The 23,060-nt window shown below is 41.6% G+C and overlaps 1 protein-coding gene across 1 annotated transcript; it reads left to right on the plus strand.

Annotated features, from left to right (window-relative positions):
- The first annotated feature begins 1,225 nt into the window (after positions 1-1,225).
- LOC121074055 (vitellogenin-2-like) lies at positions 1,226-22,959 on the plus strand. The gene is made up of 34 exons (XM_040565746.1): positions 1,226-1,265; positions 1,815-1,966; positions 3,532-3,783; positions 3,947-4,108; positions 4,223-4,371; positions 4,599-4,749; positions 4,890-5,047; positions 5,129-5,294; positions 5,794-5,919; positions 6,738-6,956; positions 7,368-7,585; positions 7,701-7,798; positions 8,230-8,354; positions 8,995-9,096; positions 9,712-9,831; positions 9,931-10,120; positions 10,469-10,562; positions 11,279-11,464; positions 11,686-11,830; positions 12,640-12,868; positions 12,957-13,132; positions 13,392-13,727; positions 14,078-14,125; positions 14,281-14,370; positions 14,664-14,876; positions 14,967-15,109; positions 16,510-16,648; positions 17,366-17,501; positions 18,284-18,470; positions 19,768-19,859; positions 20,299-20,396; positions 20,483-20,642; positions 21,759-21,920; positions 22,578-22,959. Exons 1-34 carry the CDS (start codon positions 1,226-1,228, stop codon positions 22,694-22,696), a joined length of 5,181 nt encoding a protein of 1,726 aa, XP_040421680.1. The 3' UTR covers positions 22,697-22,959.
- The last annotated feature ends 101 nt before the right edge of the window (positions 22,960-23,060 follow it).

Below are 23,060 nucleotides of genomic sequence, written 5' to 3' on the forward strand. Positions count from 1 at the left end.
TCCTTGATCTAGAAACAAAATCCACACTTTGTCAGCTATTATAAATTACATCTCAGCTGCTCAATTATAAAAAAAAAAATCAGCTGAGAGCATTAAGAAAACTAAACTGTCTTGGCTAGGAGTCTCTGCTCTGTTGATGAGAAGCTGGCTGAGCTGAGTGCGCTGTGACCTCGGCCCTTCCCGCAGTGATTAAGCAGTAACTCTGTTCCCTACCCCCAGAGAGGTTTGGGTGTACACAGGGGCAGCCCCAGTGGGAAAACCCCTGTCCTGGGGCTGCTGGGCCACCGCTCCCTGCAGGGCTCTGTTGGGAGTGGTGCCGGTGGCTGTCTGGGAGCCAAGGTACCCAGCTAAGTCCTGGAGCCATGAGCAGCCTCTTGGACCTGTGGGGTTACTGGAAAGGGACAGGGAAAATGGCAGCAGGTGGCCGGCTACTGAACGGTGGGAGAAGGGGTGTCCACCCTGGAGGGAGGATGCTGCCTCTTGTTGCTTGATGTGAAACACATTTGGGCAAACCGGATTTTGTACATCTTTGTAACCCAAGAGGTTTGTGTCTGTAACGCCTGGCAGCCTCACCAGGTCCCACCTCACCAACAACTTTCTGTGGGTGATGACGCTGGTCAAAGAAACTGATGTGATATCCTTGTAAGAAAAGGCAGGTGAGCAAAAAGTGAGCCCTTTTTGCTGTGGTCCTCGTGACTGAGGTTTGTGTTGCTGGGTGAATTCCCCACCCTCAGAGGGCAGCGCTGTGGGTGACAGCAGGTACATCTGGCAGGAGGGTATCAGTGCAGTGTCACAGGAGCCCTGCCTGGGGCTTTGCACAATCCTTTTGAAGCACTATCAGTTAGATAAGATGTGTGCCTTATGTTCAGGTCAGGATAACCTGGGCAAAGTTAGTGCAGGCTGCAATAGCACCAGATGCTTCCAGTGAATAATTAGTAGTTTTTCTTACACAATAAATAGTTTAGCTTTAATGATATTTTAATACTTTTAAGCACCTGTTCCAAAAGATACTTTCAGAGCAGTTAGGTGGTGAGGTGAGAACAAGATTGCCTCTGATGATTTTGGCACAGCAGTAGCAGACGGCACCTTGTACCCAATCCCTTCACCCTCAACGGGTTTGAGTGGTTGATAAAAAGTTGATAACTCAACAAAATTTCCCATGCCTGTTAATAATTCTTCTATAAAAGCTGCACATTTTGCCCTGTGGCATTCAGTCACTTTTAGCATGAAGGGACTCATCCTGGCCCTGGTGCTCTCCCTGGTGGGTAAGTCTAAGCTTTACTGGCACTTCTGAGCTGTGATGGCCACCTCAGGAAGCTGCATCTCCTTGGGGACTTCAGGGACATTCATGGCACAATCCGCTGAAGCCTTTTAATGAGTTTGGCTATAAACTGTTAGATTTCTGCACCTAAGTGTAGGAGCAGGGGAAAAGCAAACAGCACCCAGTGAGGGGGGCTGGGGCAGGCTTGCTGTCCCAAGGGATGTGGGGTTTGCCGCAGGAGTGCATTGCTCTCCATCTGCCAGCCATTGGTACACCCAGTAAATGAATAATAAATGTAAAGTCTCCGCAGAGGTTTGGGTTTTCTCATGCATCCTTCTCTCTCCTCCCATGCAGGGGCTCAGAAGCAGGACCTCGGTAAGTGCGCTCCCACCACCAGCCAGTGGCTCCAACGCCGCCCTCCCCGGCAGCCCTGCTGTGCCCTCTGCTTGTGCCCAGTCTGCTGGGGCAGCCAGCCTCACCCTTCCTTGCTGGGATGGTTCCCGTGAGTAGCATCACAACAAAGGAGGCATTTCTGTTGTTTATTATTTAATAGAGCCCATTTTTCATACCGGAAAGACCTACCTGTATGGCTATGAGGGACTCATCCTGCACGGGCTGCAGGGCAAGGGGCTGGTGATGGCGGGAGTGAAGCTGACCTGCAAGCTGCAGATCAGCCGCGTGTCCCGCAGCGACCACCTTCTCCAGGTAAGTCGCAAGGGGCGTGGGAACCCATCCATCTGCCTACATAATGCAGCAGAAGTCCAGGTCATACCTCCAGGCTGGTAAAATAAACAAGAAAAAGATGCAAACCTTGCACAAAAGCTTATGGCCCTTCCTGGTGCCGAGGACTACAAGCCCAACGTCAGGCTCAGGCAGTGATGTTCACCCTCGCATCCTGCGGGGCCATGGGAGGGAGCCGGAGCTGCCCCAGCTCTGCTGCCATCAGCACCTGCACGCACTTGGTAAAGCTGCCTTAGGTTCAGTTCCAGGCAAAGACATCACAGGCAGCTGCTTTAAAGCAATGTCCTCATGATAGTTTTAGTAAGGCAACACTAAACTTGAATATGAAAATGATGCAAATTCAAGCATGAAATATCAACGTTTCAGCCTGGTCCATAGCTTGAGAAAAGCTCAGTGCTGAAATTCCTTCATCACATAGGAAACTCAAGTCTGTCTCCATTATCTTCCTTTTGGTATTCCTCACATAGGCATTAATTCAAATGTGAAGAATGGTAACGGTAATGCTTTCACTTGATATAATGATATCGGATCTGGAAGTGCTGTTACTCATAGAAAAGATGAAACCAAACATCTTAAAAGACTGGCATGGAACAAAGGATGATAGAAAAGGGATGACACCATGGGGGGGAAGAGAATTGTAAGAGGCCACTTAGCATTCATCCTAGGAGTTTACTGAATCTGCTGTACTACTGAAACAGTGAGAGGGAACACCTATTATCAAATATAATACAATTCTGCAACTGCATGATTTTTGTAACCTCACTGATGGTGCTATGACTTTAGCGACTACAGACAAAAGTCGAGTAGGATTTACTCTGAGAAGGAGACAAGCCACTGTTGCAGCACTGATTAAAAACAGGGCCACTAAAACCGTTTCGCTCTGCACAGGAACACGTACCTTTATGTAGGAGGGTGGGAGGCATGCGTGTATGTGTATGTGACTATGTATGTGCATGCAGGCACACATTTCCCACTAGGTAGCAGTCAAGGACTTGCAAGCAAGCTGTACGGCTTGATAAGCTGGAAGCAATGACAGCCGCTTGCAAAGAAGGTGACATTTGCCTCATCCAGTGCGAGGTCCTGTGGCCATCTCTGCCTCCCCATCAGCTGTGCTGCAGTTTTGGTGCTCTGGGATGTGCTGGACAGGAGCAAACATAGCCCCCATGTGTCTAGGTAGGCTGCTTGAGGGATGGCTTGGCTGATTTTCAGGCTGAAGGGAGATCACACTGAAAATTTGGGGAAAACAGGTGAGTATCCTTCCCATACAGACAGCTGACAGCCAGTTTCACTCACCCAGCAAGCTTCACCACATTTGCTGAACTTTTGCATGACCTTTTCTGGCAGAAATCCTTTAAGGAAATTGCATTTTTGAGGCCATGCCCTAGCCCCAGAACAAGAGTGTGAGGAGGAAAACATTTCCTGCAGTGTTGAACAAGTGACTTGTGTCTGGCCATGGACTAGAAGAGTCCAGTTTCCCTGTTACTGCACTGTGGTGGACAGGATGAATGTTTTCCTAATTCTGTTCACAGGTTCAATCGCCAAAGCTGGAGAAATATCATGGCTTCTGGCCCCTTGACTCCTTCACTCCATCTTCAAAGCTCACAGAGACCATTGCTGCATGTTTCAGCCAAGCCTTTAAGTTTGAGTACACCGAGGGAAGGGTGGGAAGTATTTATGCCCCTGAGGACTGCCCCGTCCTGTGCACGAACATAGTGAGAGGGATTCTGAACATGATGCAGATAACAATCAAGAAGTCACAAAATGTGTACGAACTACAGGAGGTTGGTTTCTTTTCCATTCTGATTTTACTTTTATTCTCATTTTACCGTTCCATAGAAGCTTGCCTGAACATAACATTTGCCAGGCAATTTGCATTGACCAATTTATTGCTGTAATGAAAGGCCATTTCCAGTGAAAAGTTCATTGTGTTTAATCAACACACAGGCTGGCATTGAAGGCATCTGCCAAACCAGATATGTTATCCAGGACGACAGCAAGAATAACCGTGCCACCATTTCCAAAAGCAAGGACCTGACCGACTGCCAGGACAGAGCGGTGAAGAACATGGGCATGGCTTACATCCGCCCCTGCCCCACCTGCCCCCTGGTAGGACCAGCACGACTCCTGCCTTGCGCTGGCACCAGCAGGGAATTTGGCTTGTCTGTGATAAATTAACTAGTTCCTGTTTGTATTTATGAGTGGGTCTCTTTGCACTTTTAGAAAGTCAGAAACGTTAAGGGCACGGTGATGTCCACTTACAAGATGAAGTATGATGACAGCGGGGTTTTGATAACGTTTGCTACGTCGGGGCAGGCGTACCAGGTCTCTCCGTTCAACGAGCCCGATGGTGCAGCAGGCATGGAGGCAAGGTAGGTGCTGTGCATGTTGGTAGTGTGGCAACACTATAATGAAAGCTCTCGCCAGTCCTATAACATTTCCAGCTAATCTTGAGCAATGCACAAACCTGAGGAGTGTGTAATCCATCTGTGGTCAGTGCAGCTCCCTGCTGGGCACCCCTCAATCTGCCCCAGCAGCTGTACGTGCCCAACTCTCGTGTACAATGCTACTGAAGCATTTTTTTTTCTTTCTCTTGAAGACAAGCATTGGTTTTGGTCGACATTAAAAGCACTCCCATAAATGTACCAGAAGTTCAACTGCAAAACCAGGGAAGTCTTCGTTATCATTTCTCAGAAGAGCTGCTCCAGATGCCAATTCCTCTCATAAGGATCAAAAATGCAGATGGGCAGGTATTAGAGGCATATTCTCCATTCCTTTCCATTATTTATAAGGTTAACAAGTCATCACAATATTATTTTAGACATGGCACCTTTCAACTTATTTTTTTCCTACATGGTTTTCAACATTTCAACATGTTTTTTGCCTACAGTTAACAGAAACTCTGCGACAATTAGTTAAGAATAATGAGGAAGGAGACACTAAAGAAGCTTCAGCCAAGTTCTTACAAATGGTTCAGCTGTTCCGTCTAGTGACCCTTGATCAAACCAACTCTTTGTGGGAGCAGTTTGCCAGTGAACCTCCATACAGGTAACTGTACTGCTGTCAGCCAGGATTTCCCACCAGAGGAGCACTGGGCAATGGGGGTAATGGTCCTCCCCTCCCCGGCAGGCACTGGTTCCTGAGCGCTGTCTGTGCTGCTGGAGCTACTGACACGTTCCAGTTCCTTAAACAAAAAATCCATGATAAGAAGCTGAACATCTGGGAAGCAGCTGTTGCTCTCCCTCTTGCCTTCCATTTCGTTACACCCAACAAGCAAACCCTAGAAGTTGCCTCAGTGAGTACAGATTATTCTTCCTTCTCTTACCCTGTCATTCATTTCTGAAGGTGAATTCACAGGATTACAATCAAATGATGCAACATATTTCCTTGATATTTTGTAAAAGGTAAGGTATTAACAAAAATGGGAATGATCTAGAAAATGTTTCCAAACACTTGCTGCCAGAAATTTTTCAGTGGCTTTGATATTTGATGCTGTTAAAACCCACAAATTCTAGGAAAATTGCTGTTTTCTTTTTGCCAAATACAAATTAAAAAAATAGAGGAACTGTAGAAAATAATGCAATGTAACCAAAATATAAAGTACGTACCTTGTAACTGGAGCAATACTATTTGCTTTAATTTTAGCTTAATCACTAGCATTTTATTTAACTTCTTAAAATATTTAGGAAAAACCCAAAGTAATTTTGTCTATTTACTTTTCAGATATAAGTTTTCACTAAATACCAGCTCTAATAAGTTGAAACATTAACGACTCTGGCTTCTTTCTTCTGCAGTCTTTTCTGACCTGTCCCCAAATTCAGAAAGCACCGATGCTTCGAATACTTGTTTACCTGGGGTATGGTAGCATGGTAAATAAATACTGTGCTCAGCCTTCATTTTGTCCTAATGAACTTCTTCAGGTAGGTGACTCTCATTTCTTATTTCATAAGGGGTGAAGAAATTATTTTAATGACTCTAATTTACCTCTCACAATGCTGGCAATTAGGTAACTAGGTGTTTACATGCCTCACTCTTAGCTGTGATCGCCTGCTAAATTGCTAAGATAAAATGAAATGCTGAGCTGATGCCTTTGAAAAATCTGGTCTTAACAGTTCAGAATTTCAAATGTAAGTGGTAGAAGCCTGTGGGTATGACAGGTGCTGTAAACAACCTGGAATTTATGTATGACAATTCAGGATTAAAGAAAAATAATTATGATTCTTCTCTCTACTTTTACATTAGGTAGATCAAACTTAAAATATCTATTAAAAAGGCACTGAAGTGTGAATATATGCAAAGCTCTAGATATGTCATAGGTTAGGGCTTCCAAAGAGGCCCTGCTACATACTTGCATATCACCGTCAGAAATATTCAGGTCATTGTCCTCGGCCTATGTAGCTCTGGTTCCTTAGTCAGAAGGACTACAGTATTGAGATAGCCTGCTGCTGCTTGGAATGGGTTTAAATCTTCCAAGGAAGACTGAAACAAAGCTCAGGCTCAGCGACAATTTACTCTCAGTTACAACACTGTGCAAGGAGAAAATGAAGTTTGTGCGTATGTTCTGTGTTAATGATGTCCTGATAACGATGGTGAGATTCTTCCTGGGAGAAAAATCTGAACATCTTTACTCAGGGCTTTGCACCAGTAGTTGTTTTATTTGCTTTGGCAATGAGTATTTTTATACGTTATTACAAGACTGCTGCCTGACATGATTAACCACTGTCTGCTGTGATTTCAGCCACTCCACGACCTTGCTGCTGAAGCTGCCAGCAGAAACCGTGCTGAAGACATGGCCTTGGCCCTGAAAGCTATAGGCAACGCAGGAGAGCCAGCCAGTATCAAACGCATCCTGAAGTTTTTGCCAACATTTTCACCTGCTGCTACTGCATTACCGAGCAGAATTCATGCTGATGCTGTGCTGGCCCTGAGGAAAATTGCCAGAAAAGACCCTGCAAAAGTAACTGAAATTATTATTTAGACAAATGTCTTACAGGGTGTAATTTGGGTTGACTTAGCGATGCAGGGATAATAAAGCCATCAGGTAATGTTAGCAACTCTGGGCAGATATAGTTACAGGTCTTGTCTTTTCCCACACTGTGAATTCCCGACATCACCCCATCGTGGCTGACGTCCTGGGAAAGAGGCTGCTTCAGTCGCTGTAATGTTGGGCCCCTTACTAATGGCTGTTTCTTCCAGCCCTGTTCACTGTGCAGCCAGCAGTATCTTCATTTCCAGTGACAGGCCTCATGCTCAAGTCTCTGTTCAGGGTTTTGTTCTCCATTCACTGCAGATCAGACACGCACAGTTTAGGAAATATTTCTTCCCAAGGAGTTATGAGGTATTCACAGGTTTTATCTTCCTCCTCCAGGTAAGGGAGATCTCTCTCCAGATCTTTATGGACAATACACTTGCTCCTAATGTCCGCATGATGGCTTGTGTTGTCCTCTTTGAAACAAAGCCTGCTCTTCCAATTGTAGCAGCTATGGCCACCTCGCTGCTGACGGACACCAGCCTACAAGTAGCCAGTTTCACGTACTCACACATGAAGGCTTTGGCAGTAGGCAGGATCCCACAGCTCTACAATCTGTAAGTAAAGAAAGAAGTACATTTTTTAGTTGCAAATGGCGATTTTTCTTGAAGTTTTCTAAGAATTTGGTCACAGTTGACTATCTTCATATGATTTTAACTCTTTATTACTCAGATCTGCTGCTTGCAACATTGCCATTAAACTACTGAGCCCCAGACTTGACAGGCTGAGCTATCGTTACAGCAAGGTCATTCATGCTGGTGGTTATTCCCGTGAGTACCACATGCCATGTTCCCTGCTTTGGCTTGCTTAGCTGAAGGCATCTATTGTGTTCCACAATTTCCATACAAAATCCTGTCATGGGCTGTGGGCTTAGTACACTCCTGAAACAGAATAAAGCACAAGAGTCTCCTGAAACGCAAAATCTCCTGAAGGTGTTCTACTACTCTTTGGGTATCTGCTGGGGAAAGAGGTGTCTTATCTGCACATGGATTTAGGCCTCCTTCTTCAGTCACTGTGGTCCTGTTGACTCTGCCCTAGAACAAAGATTCCCTCTTGGGGTTACAAGCTTGAGGACCTACGGGGCTGAATACTGGCAGAATCATTTGAGATCTAGTACAGCATGCACCTAAGGTAACTTATAGGCACCAGACACCTCGGAAACCCTAAGAAAAATCTCTGCTGCTTTTTGTTCCTGTTATAGATGTGTATAAGGCTGGTGCAATTTGGAGGGTCTATCTAATGAACAGTCCCAGCACTATGTTTCCATCTGATATAATCACAAAAGTAAGAGGATATTATGCAAATACTGCAACAGACATTATAGAGGTAAGTATTTCATGAAAACAACCAGATAGATACGACCCAGCTACAGATAGCATTACTTGTTAAGCCATTTGGACTGCATTGTAGTGTCTGACTCTATCTCTGGCTGTAAGGACTGGAGTGGAATGGAAAATGTAGATAATGGTTATGATTTTACTTGTATTTGGGCTTTTTGACATGTAGATTTAGCAATGAAAACATTCAGTATAGGCATGAAAATCTAAGAGAGCAAAGGAAAGCTTACATAGCAGAGCATTTGTCTGCCTAACTAAAGTCATGTGATGTGTGGGGCATTTTGCATAAGTACAGGGAATAAGCAGCTGAAATTAAATTTCAGCCAGCAGTGCAGCCCCAGCAGATTGAAACTCCATGTAACAGCATGCAGGCATTTACTCACCTTCTTGGGCAAGCTTTGCAGCCTGGGCTGATCTTTGAGCTGCCCTAAAATTATCCCTGCTGACGAATTCAAAGCTCAGCACGTCCTCAGCATCTGCAGTCATAGCCTCCAGTCATCTGCCTTATAAGTGCTACAGCTTCATGAAGTATGTATTTAGAGTGGCCTCCGTGGGTGTAATACCAGGTAGAAAGGTATTCCTGAGCTCCCTGGTACTTGGGCTGTGATGTTCGATGCTGTTTCCTACAGGTGGCCCTCCGATCACAAAGCCTAATCAATATTATCAGGCAGCAGAATATTCCCTTTGCTGAATATGATACATACAAGACACTGAAGGAACTTGGTAAAACGGTATGTCTTTATGCACCTTACTGATTTGTTTGCAATATGTAGTACCCATCAGCCCAGGGTTGCATCAGCTACCCTCCTAGCCATCCCTTTGATGTTCCAGTGAGAAAGCAGTTGGCCATCCTGTTTGGTCACAGAAAGATGTACTTACTTATATTGTACTTAGTCTGTGAACAGATGCCATTTTTTCAGTCACCATGTGTCAGCACCCCACGCAAAGCTGCCCTTAATGTACAGTACAAAAGATGATGATGATGCTGGTAGCCAAAATTCATCTGTTTTAAAGTGTATGTTAAAACACAGTAAGTGGTTGCTCTTCTCTCTTAAAATGGTTATTGAACAAGACTTTTGTTCATGAGCCCTTGGGTGCCACCCACTACTTAGAGCAGCAAAAATTACCGAGTCCTTACCTCATCCTTATGTGGGGAAACTCCCACTGAAGTCAGTTATGCAACATAAGGAAGGCCACATCAATTCAGACTAGTAAGATGGTTACTATTTTTTTGGCTAAGGAACCATAGTTAGCATCCTTCAAATGTGATCTACATTTTGTTAATACAATGTTGTATTTTAAGAAACTGTATCTGCTTCTTCCCTTTCTCCTGCTTAACACTGCAGTTTCTGGGATGGAAAGAATTGCCTCCAGAAGACCCTCTGGTGTCTGCTTACATCAAAATATTGGGCCAGGAGATTGCCTTTGTTGACGTTGATAACAAAGTCATTCAGCAGACCATAATGGTACTGACAAGGCTGTTGCCTTTTTTGTTTGTGATGCAGAATAATTTCCCCTTCCCATCTCATCTTCCCTGATTATTTAACCAATTTCTCTGTCTTCAGAGTCTGACTGGATCATCAAACTGGCAGCCAGTGGTGAAAAAAGCAGTGGAAGAGGTCCAGCGAGGCATTTCAGGCCGATGGACCGTGCCGGCGATGGTGGCCGAGCTGCGGCACATTGTCCCCACGGTGGTTGGCATGCCGCTGGAGCTCAGCCTGTGCGGCGCTGTGCTGGCTCAGGCTGTGGCCGATGGTGAGCTTGGGACACCTAACTGAGCAATTTCCTCCCGATAATTGTGGTTCCAATCCCTCTGCTGAAAGTAAATCCCTCTGTAGTCTTGAAAAATACTCTCGTAATGGGGAAACAGTGTCCAGACACCTCCAAAGGGGCTGAGAAGTAATCACCATGTTTCATCTGAGACGTACTTCTGTAACTGTTTCAGAGTAATAATCTTTAAGTAATCCTGTGAAGTATTTCAAAATGTAAAAGCAATGCTCATGCATTAACTACTATGTTTATTGAAAAAATTGTATCCCCCGCATTTTTCTTTTTTTTAAATATTTTTTCTGTGTTCATATAATTTCTCTCCGTCTTTTGCAGTTGATATTCAGCTGTCACCACCATTATCTGACAATTTTAGACCATCACAGTTGTTGGAAACCAACATGGATATTCACGCTGATATGCAGCCAAAGTAAAAATGATGTATTTTCATATATACACACACATTCATTTGTATTTATATTTGAAATAGTTATATTACGTAAGTATCTTATTTGTACCAGATTTGGGATGGCTGTGCTAGTCTTGAGCAGTGAATCTGTAAGAAAACAACACAATCATGTGATGCTTTCAGCCCATGCAGCCTAGCAAAGTGCATTGCATTAAAGAGGAACGTGGCGATGTTCTGCCATTGCTGAAAATGCTCATATTTGTACCTGCTCAGTGACTAAAGCTACTAAGCCATGAAGGCATTGATTACATATGAGAAAGTTTTTCAGAAGACACAAGCTGGGGGGGTTTCAGGCAGAAAAGGAAAACACTTCTGGATCCACAAAAGCAACAGCAACACTACTAATAACAGTAATAATGATGATAATAACAATAGTGAAAAAAAATAGACAAAATCTGAAGCAATAGGAAGATTTTGACATTAGCTTATTATCAAGCAGTGTATCAGTGATTAGGCTGTGAGAGGATCCATGCAAGCTTTATCAAATAAATCCCTTCACTTTTTCCAGTGGCACTTTAGCTTTTTTATCCTGTTACATGATATATCTTTTTAATCTGTTAGTAGTGGTTCTTACAATTAAAAGAACACAAAGAAAATGCAATCCTGCCTTTCAAAGATAAGTACATGCATGTTAATTTGTAATTTGTAATTGCATATTTTTATTTTCACTCTTTCAGAGTATATTTCCACATGATTGCAACGATGGGGATTAATATGCAATACTTTCAGAGTGGTCTTGAATTTCACGCAGAGTTCAGTGCCAACACTACAATGAAATTTGATGCCAGGGTTAATATGAAAGAGAAGAATGTGAAGATTGAAACCCTTCCTTGCCACCAGGAGGTTGAGCTTGCAGCTGTAAGGTACAGAAGAGTTAGCTCCATTTCAGTTGTTATGTGTTACTGATTGTGAGCTCCCTGTTATAAAATCATGAACCTACAACTCTTGTCAGGCTCTGCTGTAGTTTGGTAACCACATGAAGCTTAATATTCTCTTTTGTATTGCCCATAGCTCTCTGGTATTAAAGACAATTGGGGTTAAGCAAAATCAGATGTTACTTGTTTGCCATTTGTCACCTCCACAGGAGTGAAGCTTATGCTATTTCAAGAAACATGGAAGAAGCAGATTCCGAAAAGAAGACCCGTATTCTCCCCAAAGGAGAAATAACAAATATCTCCAATCAGAAGTTTCAGTCATCAGAAATATCTTCAAGAGCCGAAAGCTGGAAGGTAACGAGGCCTCTCATCGCCTGCACTGCAGGCAGGTAGAGAACAGAACATATCTCACTGGGGCTGAGCACGCCCAATACAGCAGCTGGCTAATCAGATCACAAACAAGGAAACTGTGAGACCCAGCAGGTGCCTGATGTATCCCAAACCAGGCCTAACATAAGTCTCAATATGTTTAAGCCACTTTTATTCAGGGCCTGCTGGCTCTTGTCATCTCATGCAGATGGGTTGCTCTGACAACATGTCTTCCTTTTTCTGCATAGTCATGGGGAGGGGGTGTGAAAGCCACATCCTTTGTACAGTACCCTGTTTTTCAGAGCCAAAACAGTCTGGAAAATATGGCTCAGACAGGATATACAGGTTGTTTCCCAAATTCCAAGGGAATCCCTGCAGGGGTCTGTAGAAGCCCATCCTCTGATGTGCTCTTCAGCTTCTGAGGCCTACTGCTGGCATGGAAAGGATATACTGACTGCAAATACAGCTGAGGAATAGTATCCCAAAACTGGTGCAGAGAAATAGCCCCTCCAAAGAGTCCTGGAGGTTCTGATTGGCAAGTTTGTTTGTGAAACACTGCCTGGGAAAGGCTGGCTAGGAAACCTGACCTCTTCCACAGAGCACTTTGGAAAAAAATCCCACTTCTTCCAATGCTTGAGTTTCTAATTTTAAGCAGTGCTTCCTTTCTTAGCCAAGAATGTCATCATTCTCATCATTAATAGGAATACAGCAAAGATTTTAGGAGCTGTGACAATTTTTTTTGTGTGTGTGTGCGTGTAAAATATTTTTATTTACCATATTTTTGTTTAATACAGCAAAGAAATATTCCTAGTGTGATACCCAAGGGATACCAGCAAGGCTCAGAAGAGGAACATCACCACAGTATAGGACAAAGATCTTATGCACGTGTCTTCTGTAGAAAATTATCCAGTTTGGGATGTTCTGCTTGTCTCAGCCTAAAGTCACAAAATTCTGCTTTCTTAAGAAATACTTATCTGCACAAATTAGTTGGAGAACTTGAAGCCAGGATAGTTTTGAAGCCAGGTATAGTAATGAAAGCAATCTTTTCTGTCAATCTCTGTGAATGATGCTCAGGTAGCACAGTACTGAAATATAAGTATCTTGACTCTAGTTCATACAGATGCTGATATTGAAAAAATACAGCTGGAGATTCAGGCTGGGCCCAAAGCTGCTTCCAAAATAATCGATGTAGCAAGTTCGGGGTCTAAAGAAGAGGAGGAGACATCTCTGTATGAGAACATCAAAGCTAAACTGAAGAAGATCCTAGGCATTGAAAATGTGTTCAAGGTAAGAGACTGAGCATTGGATGGGGGAATATTTTCCCATGAACGAAACCAAGGGTTTGAAGTCCAATGTGGAAAACTGGCATGGGAAAGCAAGGATTTTTGTTGGGAGGGGTGGGTCTTGGAGTGTTCTGGTGCAGCTTTTGAAGTGTGGGGGGCAAGGAAGTTCTATTTCCTTGAAAGGCTGTGGTAAGATGCTTGTCTGACACCTAGAGAAATGTTACAGAGCTGTAAATTCATAACTCTTTGAACTGTTTTTGGAGGTCACAAATAAGACATGGCACCATACGAAACGGATTCACAGCAAAGTAAAGACTGCTGTTACAGACCTCTGGGTAGAGCCCAGTGCAAATCCCCTCTCCAGTTCGTCTTCTTCTTCCACTGCTTCCTCTGCTGATGGTAAGGAGCCTGAAAATAAACATGAGAACGAAGAAATAAGGCAATTTGGGAAGAAGCATGGCAGCAGCAGCAGGAGCAGCAAGAGCAGTAGCAGCAGCAGCAGCGCTGGCTCTGACAGCAGTATGATCTGCAGCAGCAGCAGAGAGGACCGCCCTGGAGACAAACACTGCAGTGGGGATAGTGAATATCCCAACCAACAGGTAATTCACCCAGACTGGATTCTTTATACTTCTTGTAGTGAATGTTTTTGTACTAGAAATCAGGAAATTGTGCCCAAAGGGCATGTACCGAAGAAAGACAAAACAGACTGTTTGTTGCAGCATGGATGAGGTAACCTAGCAGAGCTCTTTCCTGTTTTTAACCTCTCTGGTTCTCTGAAGCATTTCAGTTCAGAATTTCATATTCCAGAAGGTTTCAGTTTAAAATGTTTAAAAATTTGCATCTTGTTTTACCTTTTTTCCGTATTCAATACTGAACTTATTAAAGCATTTGTCAAAAGTTAGTTGTTTTTCTTCTCTTGGATCTTCTTACGTACTATCTATCTTCACAGGCACATCTACCCATTTACCAGTTTTGGTTCAAGCCAGCAGATGAACAGGTACATTTTCTGCTTATGCTGTTGGCAGGGCCTATAATTGCTCTCACTAGCTTGACTGGAACTTAGTTCAGTCAAAATAAAAATACGAAAAATTAGTTCTGTGATGAATTGTAATGGTAAACAACTTGCTTCACAGTGATTTTCTGTTGTTGCAGGACTCACAAAGGGAAGTTCTGAATAGCAGCAGCAGCAGCTCCTCTTCTTCTTCAGTTAGTGATGAAGGCATCTCTACAGCTATGTCTCAGGTGAGTGTCTTCACACACAAGAAATAAAGACATTTACTGTGGATTTCAAATGAATGCATGTTTATGATAACATTACTGTTGTACTTACGAAGGTTGTAAGAGCATTCCCTTGAAAGACGGGCAAAACCACACATGCACCGAACTGCTAGAGTGATGATCTACGATACTGTCATGTACTTTATATAAAAAGACTTGAATGAAGCTTTTCCTTTACAAATACTTTTTATTTCTGTTCTTATACAGTAATTCTAATGCTTTGTCTTTGGTCTCTATTTCCTCCCTACTGACTTAAGCCTAAATTCTTGGGAGACAGCAAGCCACCAATACTGGCTGCAGTTCTTCGTGCCATCAGAAGAAACGAGCAGCCAACAGGATTCCAGCTCGTACTGTACACTGACAGACAGCCCGTCGGATTCAGGATACAGATTTTTGTTTCAAGCATCACAGAATCAAATAGATGGAAACTCTGTGCTGATGCTTCAGTAATAAATTCCCATAAAGCTTCGGTGAGTTTAAAATGTGATCAGCTCAAATGCAAATGAAATATAACAATGTTACTATGCTTTGTACAACAAATATATATTGCCTTCTACTAGGGTTCCCTTAAATGGGGTACAGATTGCCAGGACTACCACATTGCTACTCAGATTGCAACAGGGAAATTTGCTTCTCATCCAGCTATGCAGATGAAACTGGTGTGGCCAAAAGTACCTTCAAGTGTCCGAAGAACAGCAAGATGGTGAGATTTTACTTCAGTTTTTGAAAAAGTCACCCATGTCAATGCTTCAGATAATTAGATTCAGTTCTGCAATTTCTGATCCAGAAGAATTTCCCTTCATCAATATGATTTTATATCAGATTGTTTTTTTCAGTCTCTTTTTTTTTCTGTGCATTCATTCCCTCAAAATTAAGTGCATTTTTGTTTGCAGGAAAACTGCTTGAAACGAAGTGGATGATGGGATTGACATAATTTATTGTAAGCTTTTAATTTAAAGTGCCTGAATTAGGAACTTGGTCTCCTGATGCTTCCTAATCCCTGGAAGCTCTAAGTAGAAGCCTAACCTTGGTTCTCTGAAGGAGTCTGTCTCTTTTTGACTGTACAGGGTGCCTTAAGAGAGTCATTTCCTAACGCAGGCACCTTACCTCTGCCTTCTGAAGAAGATGATGTGAATACTTCCGTAAGGTTTATTGCACACTAAACAGCAAATGTTGCATGATGCTTAGTATAAGAAAACTAAATTCTGTATTCAGTTCATATATGCAACTATCCACATATATATCCATGTTCTATATATTATTATTGTTATAAATTCATTCATTGTACCTGTACATGCATTTACCCACAATAGCACTGAGACCTGTATCTAAGCCTCTTTTTTTTTCTTCACAGCAATGCCAAAATATTGACACATATAACACCTCAGTTATAGATGCAATACAAGCTTTCATGTTTGAAGGGATACAAGTGATTTGATTAACAAATGTCTGCTGAAGAGCATAATTTTTATAGGGGATTGTATTACCTTGATGTCCCCTTATTATAGTGGATGAAACCATTGAATTGACCATCCTGGAGCAAAGCTACAGAATTCAGCTTTGTTCTTCTTTAAGACTATACCTTTAAATATATATATATATATATATGTATATATATATATAACTTTTTTTTCTGTATTTCTCTATTTAAATCCAAAGCCTGTAATGGAACCTGATCATAGAGGTTCCTCTGTCACCTCATTGACAATCTTAGTGGGCAATGGATCCTTGCTAAAACCGTGTATTGCAGGACTGAAACATTAATAACAAGTCATCTATTTTTTGGCTATTTAGTATTTTAGTTTTTATGTAATCGGTGCCTACTTTTTAACTCTGAATGTCTTTAGAAAAAGGTGGTTATACTTTTCTTCTCATGTCATGCTGCTATCCAGTCTGCTGAAGACTGTTTCACCCATTAACGCTGTTAAAATCTGCCTGTTCCTCTTCCCATAGACAACACCAAGTTACAAACCCTACTATAAAACTTCTGTCTAACAGAGAGCGCATATTGCTTTATGGGGGTACTTCAGTCAGAACAAATGCTGAACAAACTTTTCAGAGATGGATGGTTTTAATCAGTTAATCAGTTACTTTATTCTTCAGGTTCTACAGATATCTTCCAGGGGCTGCATATATGCTTGGGTACTCCCAAAGGCAACAGCGTGGTCCCTCTCGCCAGACAACCATGGTTATGGCTCTGACATCTCCAAGAACCTGCGATGTGGTCCTCAGGCTACCTGAGGTAAATATTTCCACTATCTTTTATTCTGGAGCATTACATACTTATGAAATTGAAGATTAATAGCTTTTTTATCCCACCAATTTTTTGATTTTTAATTTATTAAACCATAAAGAAGTTCCTCCATCACAAGTACCTTGTGTTCACATAGTTGATTCTGTTATGAAAATATCTTACAGCACATTTCTTTCTCATGTAGCAAGTTGACACTTGAAATAAAAAAGAGGTTGTAATACAACAATCATGATTGAGACCACATAAGCAATTATTGATTAAAAAGACCACTCCTCCAAAAATCTTCAGGGAGATGATAGGTTTTGCTGTGTTTTGGAAGAGATAATAATACCAGGCTGTAGAGAATCATGATGGATAAATATTAGCCCTCAGCATATAGGCAAGGAAAGGATGAGCATCTCAAGTAAGCAAGCTGTTTGTACTGTGAGCAAGTGGGATGTACAACTCATGAAAAAAATGTGAATTGGCAAATATCAAACTTAATTTATAATATTGCTATTCTGTAGATTGCAGATGTGTCAAATTGTAGAGCTCTTTTTTGGTGTAGATAGAGGACTTGATTTATTTTTAGCTCTGACCTAAATCTAGATTCTAGTTTAGATTTCGGTCAGTACAGGCCTCTTTGAATGTTATAGGAAAATGCTATTACATCTCCGCACTGTATTTGGCATTTACATTCATGTTTGTTTTCTGTCTGGTTTTCAGATCACAATTTACAACAGAGCCATCAGGCTTCCCCTACCATTCCCTTCAAGTCCAGGTACTCTGACTTCAACGCTACCATCTCCTGACTGGGACATCTTTTCCCAAACAGCCTTTTCAATCATCGAAAACCTTAAAGGTCAGCAAATAACTACCTGCAGAAGTACCTACTTTGCAGATTTTTGTAAATATGACTCATATTTTTAAAGTAACTTGAAATTGTTTTACGCTCACTTGAAAAATCAGTTGGACTTCACATAGAAGTAAACCTGTCTGTAATGAAAATCTTTGAGGCTGCAAAGATGTAAGGAAAAGGAAGCATGTTAGCAAGATTAAGTATTCAGTACAATGCCAAACAGTGATTCAGACATATGCTCTCCCCCAGTATATCCATTTGAACTTCATTGCAGAGACTGCTCCAGGAGAAAAAAAGCATTACAAAATTTATGAGAAGGACACTTAAGTGACCTCAGGTTTGTGGTGTTCTGCTTGAATAGTACTGCTACAAAGAAGCTGAAACAGCTTCAGAAAATATACCCGTTAATTTTACCTCCTGCACCTGATTTTAAAAGGTTATTTATTCATTCTTGCCGTATTAAGACATAATTGTAAGATACTTAGGTTAAATTATTAGCGGAAAGGCTTTATGTAATTCTGGGATACGGAGACACATTTTGCCTGAAATCAGTGGTCTAATATCATGCCTATGCATATTTCTTTGGTAAAAACACAATGTTAATTAAACATCTGTCTGTTAATTAAAATTGTTGTAAAATAATTTCTATTTGGAACTGGTAAGACTTCCAACAAAATACAATAACAGTGAAAAAAGGAGAATTTTACTTGTTTCATTTTCCCCTCCCCATTTAAAATAGAGTAACTGTCTTGAAGTATAAAAGGTTTACTTTTGACTTTTTTCAGCTCATTGTTCAGTCTCCCAAAATGTGATCACAACCTTCAATGGAGTTGAGTTTAACTATTCAATGCCTGCGAATTGCTTCCACGTCTTGGCACAGGACTGTAGTCCAGAACTGAAATTCTTAGTTATGATGAAAAGACTTGAAGAATCTGCTGACCTTATAGCAATAAATGTCAGGCTCGCCAGTCAGTAAGTAATTGCATACATAATGACAGATAGATGTCAAGCTGATATAAATGTGGAGACCAGACTGTAAAGGCAGAGTGGTACTTCATAAGACTCATGGAAAAGTTACTGACGTCAATGGAAAGGTTTCTAGGAATGTCACTGAGATTTGGGACTTTGCCTTTGAGAAGTCCTTTGTTTCTGAAATACATCTGAGGTTCACAGTAACCTAAAGTCTTTACTGCCTGAAACTCTTCATTAATTTGTAAGCATTTAACTGTCTCATTTCAGTTCTCAGTAATTAGGTAGAAACATAAACTATAAATCCAAAAGGGACTACTGTAATAATTTAGTCTGACCTCCTATGCTAAACTAATAATTAGGACTAGTTAGCACCTGCAATCATCTCAGCAGAGATCTTGAGAAGTGGACATACCTAAAAAGGGAATTACTTATCCCAGATTAGATGCACTCTCTTAGGTCATCCTTTAGTTGGTACATGATGTACTAAATCTATTTGAAACTAATTTAAGACATGCTTTGTTTCATCTTGGAGCAACCATAGGTTCTTCTTTACAAATATAGTCTGATATTCTAAGTAGTATAGGATTATGCATACCAAAATCACTGTAGGGAATGTTCTTCAAAGTGCATAAATAGGCTTTGATCTGTAAGGTTTCATTATGAGTAATTATTTATTTTTGAAAATTGTGTGCCCATCTGTGCCATAATCTTAGAGAAACAGAGAGAAACTAGTATTCCCTGCACCTGTTTTGTGGAAGAACTGAAGGATGCTTATTTTATAGACCATATCTTTTGTGATACATTCCTTGCCACTGTGTCATTCCTCATTGTTTCATATAGCACTCGTATGCTTTTGATGTGCGTACGTGTCATATTTCTTCATTAGAGCAAACACTGCTATCAAGAAAATACTGTACTACACAGGCTATTCAAGCTGTAAGAGATCATAACTGCTGTACAGAACCCAATCTTCCTCTGAAATGTAAAGCACCTTGAATATATGTGAACATATAAGAGGAATTACATTGTTTTGCAGCAAGGGTTTCTGTAGCCTGGTGTCTTACTGCTTGAACTGTGACACAAAGAGATGCTCAGAAAACTGGGGAAAGGGTTATTGTGAGTACTCCTCCTGGCACGCTTTTCTGGGCTCTTTTAATTTTCTTCCCAAAGGGTAACAGGTAATTATTCACAAAATGATATGAGCATCCTGCAGTGTTGGTTCTACCAGGACTAGAAACTGTGAGCTGAATAGTGAGGAGGAGGAACATTTATTTATACTCGTTTCCTTTACTTAAAGTAAGGTTGACATGTATGTTTCCAATGGACGCATCCAGTTGAAGATTAATGGTGTTCAGACCCCAACAGATGTTCCATACACACCCAGTTCTGGTAGGAGACTCATCTTTCTATTTCACTTAATATTTTCTGCTCTTTTGAAGAAGGACATAATCCTGCAAATCCCTCTCAAATATAATATAAGCCACTTAATATAAGTGGCTTCCATGGGGGTGATACGAAAGCTGAGCAAAGAAAGAGGTGCCAATCTTGTGTATCCACAAACCAAATAATGCAGGGCTAGGGCACCTTGTGCTGTCCATGGAGACTCCCAGAACAGGCAAACAGATCTCTCCCGCCATGGCCACGCTAGTCACTGGGCTTTGGCTTAGTCCAAGGCAGGATGGGATCTGATTTTTCTTATTTCCACCATTTCTTTTCATTTCCACCGTACATTACAGTCTGCATTGTCTCCATGAATTTAACAGGGGTTCAGGTTGGACCCTAAAACAATAACCTCATTTTCAAAGGTTTTTTTGTTTTCTTGTTGCAGATGCAAGCATGCTGATCAGCAGTGAAAAGGAAGGCTTGTCATTAAAAGCCCCTGAATATGGCATAGATAAACTGTATTACGATGGACATAGATTTGAGGTACTATTTTTTTTCCCGTGGTTTTATTTTTAGAAGAAAAACATCTAAGTGTTTATTTATTTATTTTTATTTTTATTTCTATAAAGATTCAGGTTGCTTTCTGGATGGCTGGGAAGACATGTGGTATTTGTGGAAAATATGATGCTGAGAAGGAAAGGGAATATCAAATGCCCAGTGGATACTTAGCTAAAGATGCAGTGAGTTTTGCTCAGTCTTGGATCGTCTCAGAAGATGCCTGTACTGGAGGTATTTAGATTCTAAAATATATTAGTATCATTGTCTTTGACTAATTCATTAGTCACATGAATAGTCATAAGATTTACATATCCGATTTATATTAATTGTACAATGACCATATTATTGTTCACTATTTTGTGATTAGTTTCCTTAGACTAAAACACAGTCCATTCTCCTGAGTTTGGTAGCTCTCTGCAAAGTCTGTTTTTATTGCATTTTTATATCAATTTCTTACATATTACCGAACTACCTGAAGTTTGTGCATTCTAGATAAAATTATAAACCTAAATCTCCCCAAGCTGATAATTTGTTATGAAAAGTAGATAGTTTAACTGTTTACAAAAGACATTTTATCTTGTACCTAAAAGTTTCATGCTTTATTTCCATTCTGTTATTTTCAGGCTTTAAAATCCCAGAAAGAAAAAAAAAAAAAACAAAATCTAACATTGACTAACAAAACAGAGGGCACTTGTGTGGGAAATAGATGTTTTAATTTACTCAGGCTGAAGATGGAATTAATCTGAAACCTTCAGACAGGGAATGACTGTTCTTACCATTTAGCTCCTGTATAAAAACAACAACATGAGCATAACTGAACACGGTAGGGTGCACCACACCCCATGGACAAGAGGTGGCATTTTGGACCATGCTCTTAGGGTCAAGCTCCCCTGTGGAGACTGGTCTAGTGAAGCCCGGATCACAGGGTCGTAAGGCCTAAGCTGCTCAGCCATGGCAAGGTGGCTGTGATGCTAGGCACAGTGCAGAAGTGGATATATGGATGTAGAGGAGCCACTACTGACCCAAACTGAAGTGCTGTTGTAGTTTGGGTAAATCTGAGTGCCAGCAGAGCAAGGGATGCACAAGTATCTTTTGGATTTCCACACCCATGTCCGACCGAGATCTGACTTAACATGCCTCTGTCCTGGGGATTGTCCCCCCAGATGCCTTACAGTCCAAGTCTTTGACAGAAAGTAGTACTCCCTTGAATGAGATTAGTTTCACGTATCTTGTGTTTGTCAGTATGGCCATTGGTCTTAATTTTTGCTAATTCTATATGTTGAATTCAGAAGTTATTTATATAAACTATAGATTCTTTAAAAAATATATATATATATATTTTTGTAGCTTGCAAGCTGCAGCGTAGATTTGTCAAAGTTGAGAAGCCAGTTGCATTTGACAAAAAGGTCTCAAAATGCTTTTCCATGGAGCCAGTTTTACACTGTGCAGCAGGCTGCTCAGCAACCAGAACTGTTCCCATCTCCGTGGGTTTCCACTGTGTACCAGCTGGTGAGTCTAAAACGGTGTACTTGTGCACAATGCAAGGTGCATGTTAGATTGTGATTCTTAGTCTTGCACAGCTCCCTACTCTTTCTCTTTCCTCTTCTCCACAGCAAGACACAGAGCTACAGCCCAAATTAAGGCTTCATGTGATCTGGCTGTTTAAGTTGCTCAGCTTGTTAGGATGCTAGCATAGGAAAAAAGCTCTGTCTCAGGCAGGGACACCCCATTTCACCTTTTCCTCTTCAGTAAATTTAAAAAAAAAAAAAAAAAAAGGATGAAATATATTAATAACTTTGCATACCAGAAAATAAGCCATATTAGCAAGCATCGTAGCTAGAGTTCGCACTACCTAAATATGAGTGATGGGAAAAGTGAACTTTTCTAAAAATTACATCAGTTCAACAGTGGTACACACTAAAACCACAAGAACGAACCTCAACACTTAGGTTCAGAAGTCTTACTGTTTTCACCAAGAGTTATACCTACATAATGGTTTTGTGATTAATTTTTTGTATGGGTTTGGGTAACGCCCTGTTCCACACATGCCGATGTGAAAAACTGTTGAGGCTGATCATACTAGCACTGAGTCAGTACCTCAATGTATTAAAAAAATAAAACAAAAAACAGTCACGTGGCTTCTTTATCCTCTTTTCTCATTTACAGACTCCACTCTCAACCCAGAGGAGGAACAGATGAGGTTAAGCCAGAAGTCTGAGGATTTAGTGAGCACGGTGGATGCTCACACAGCATGTTCCTGCGAACAGCAGTCGTGCTCAGCGTGACGCTCCACTTCACAGCACTCACGCATTTCTGCACTTCAGCGTTAGTGCTGACAGTCTGTGGAACTGTGGACACAGTTGTGCGGCCCAGCGAGGACAAGGCCAAGCCTGCTTCACAGAATTGTTTTCCCCACAGTTATTTTGAGATCTCCGAAGTAATTCTGGGTTCCCTTAAGCGGGTTGGATCTTTCAATAAACCATTTCTCTCTAAAAGCGTTTCGTCGAGCTCATTTCCCTCCGTGCGTGTGCTCCCCTGAACGTGGGCCTCCACGCGAGGCTCCAGCAGGAAGCCGCGGACCCTTCCCCACCTCCCCGCGGCCCCAGCGGGGCCGAGCCCCGGCTTCCCCCGGCCCCTCCGCGGGGGCCC

Source organism: Cygnus olor, chromosome 8, assembly GCF_009769625.2.
Source record: "Cygnus olor isolate bCygOlo1 chromosome 8, bCygOlo1.pri.v2, whole genome shotgun sequence".
NCBI classification, from domain to species: Eukaryota; Metazoa; Chordata; class Aves; order Anseriformes; family Anatidae; genus Cygnus; species Cygnus olor.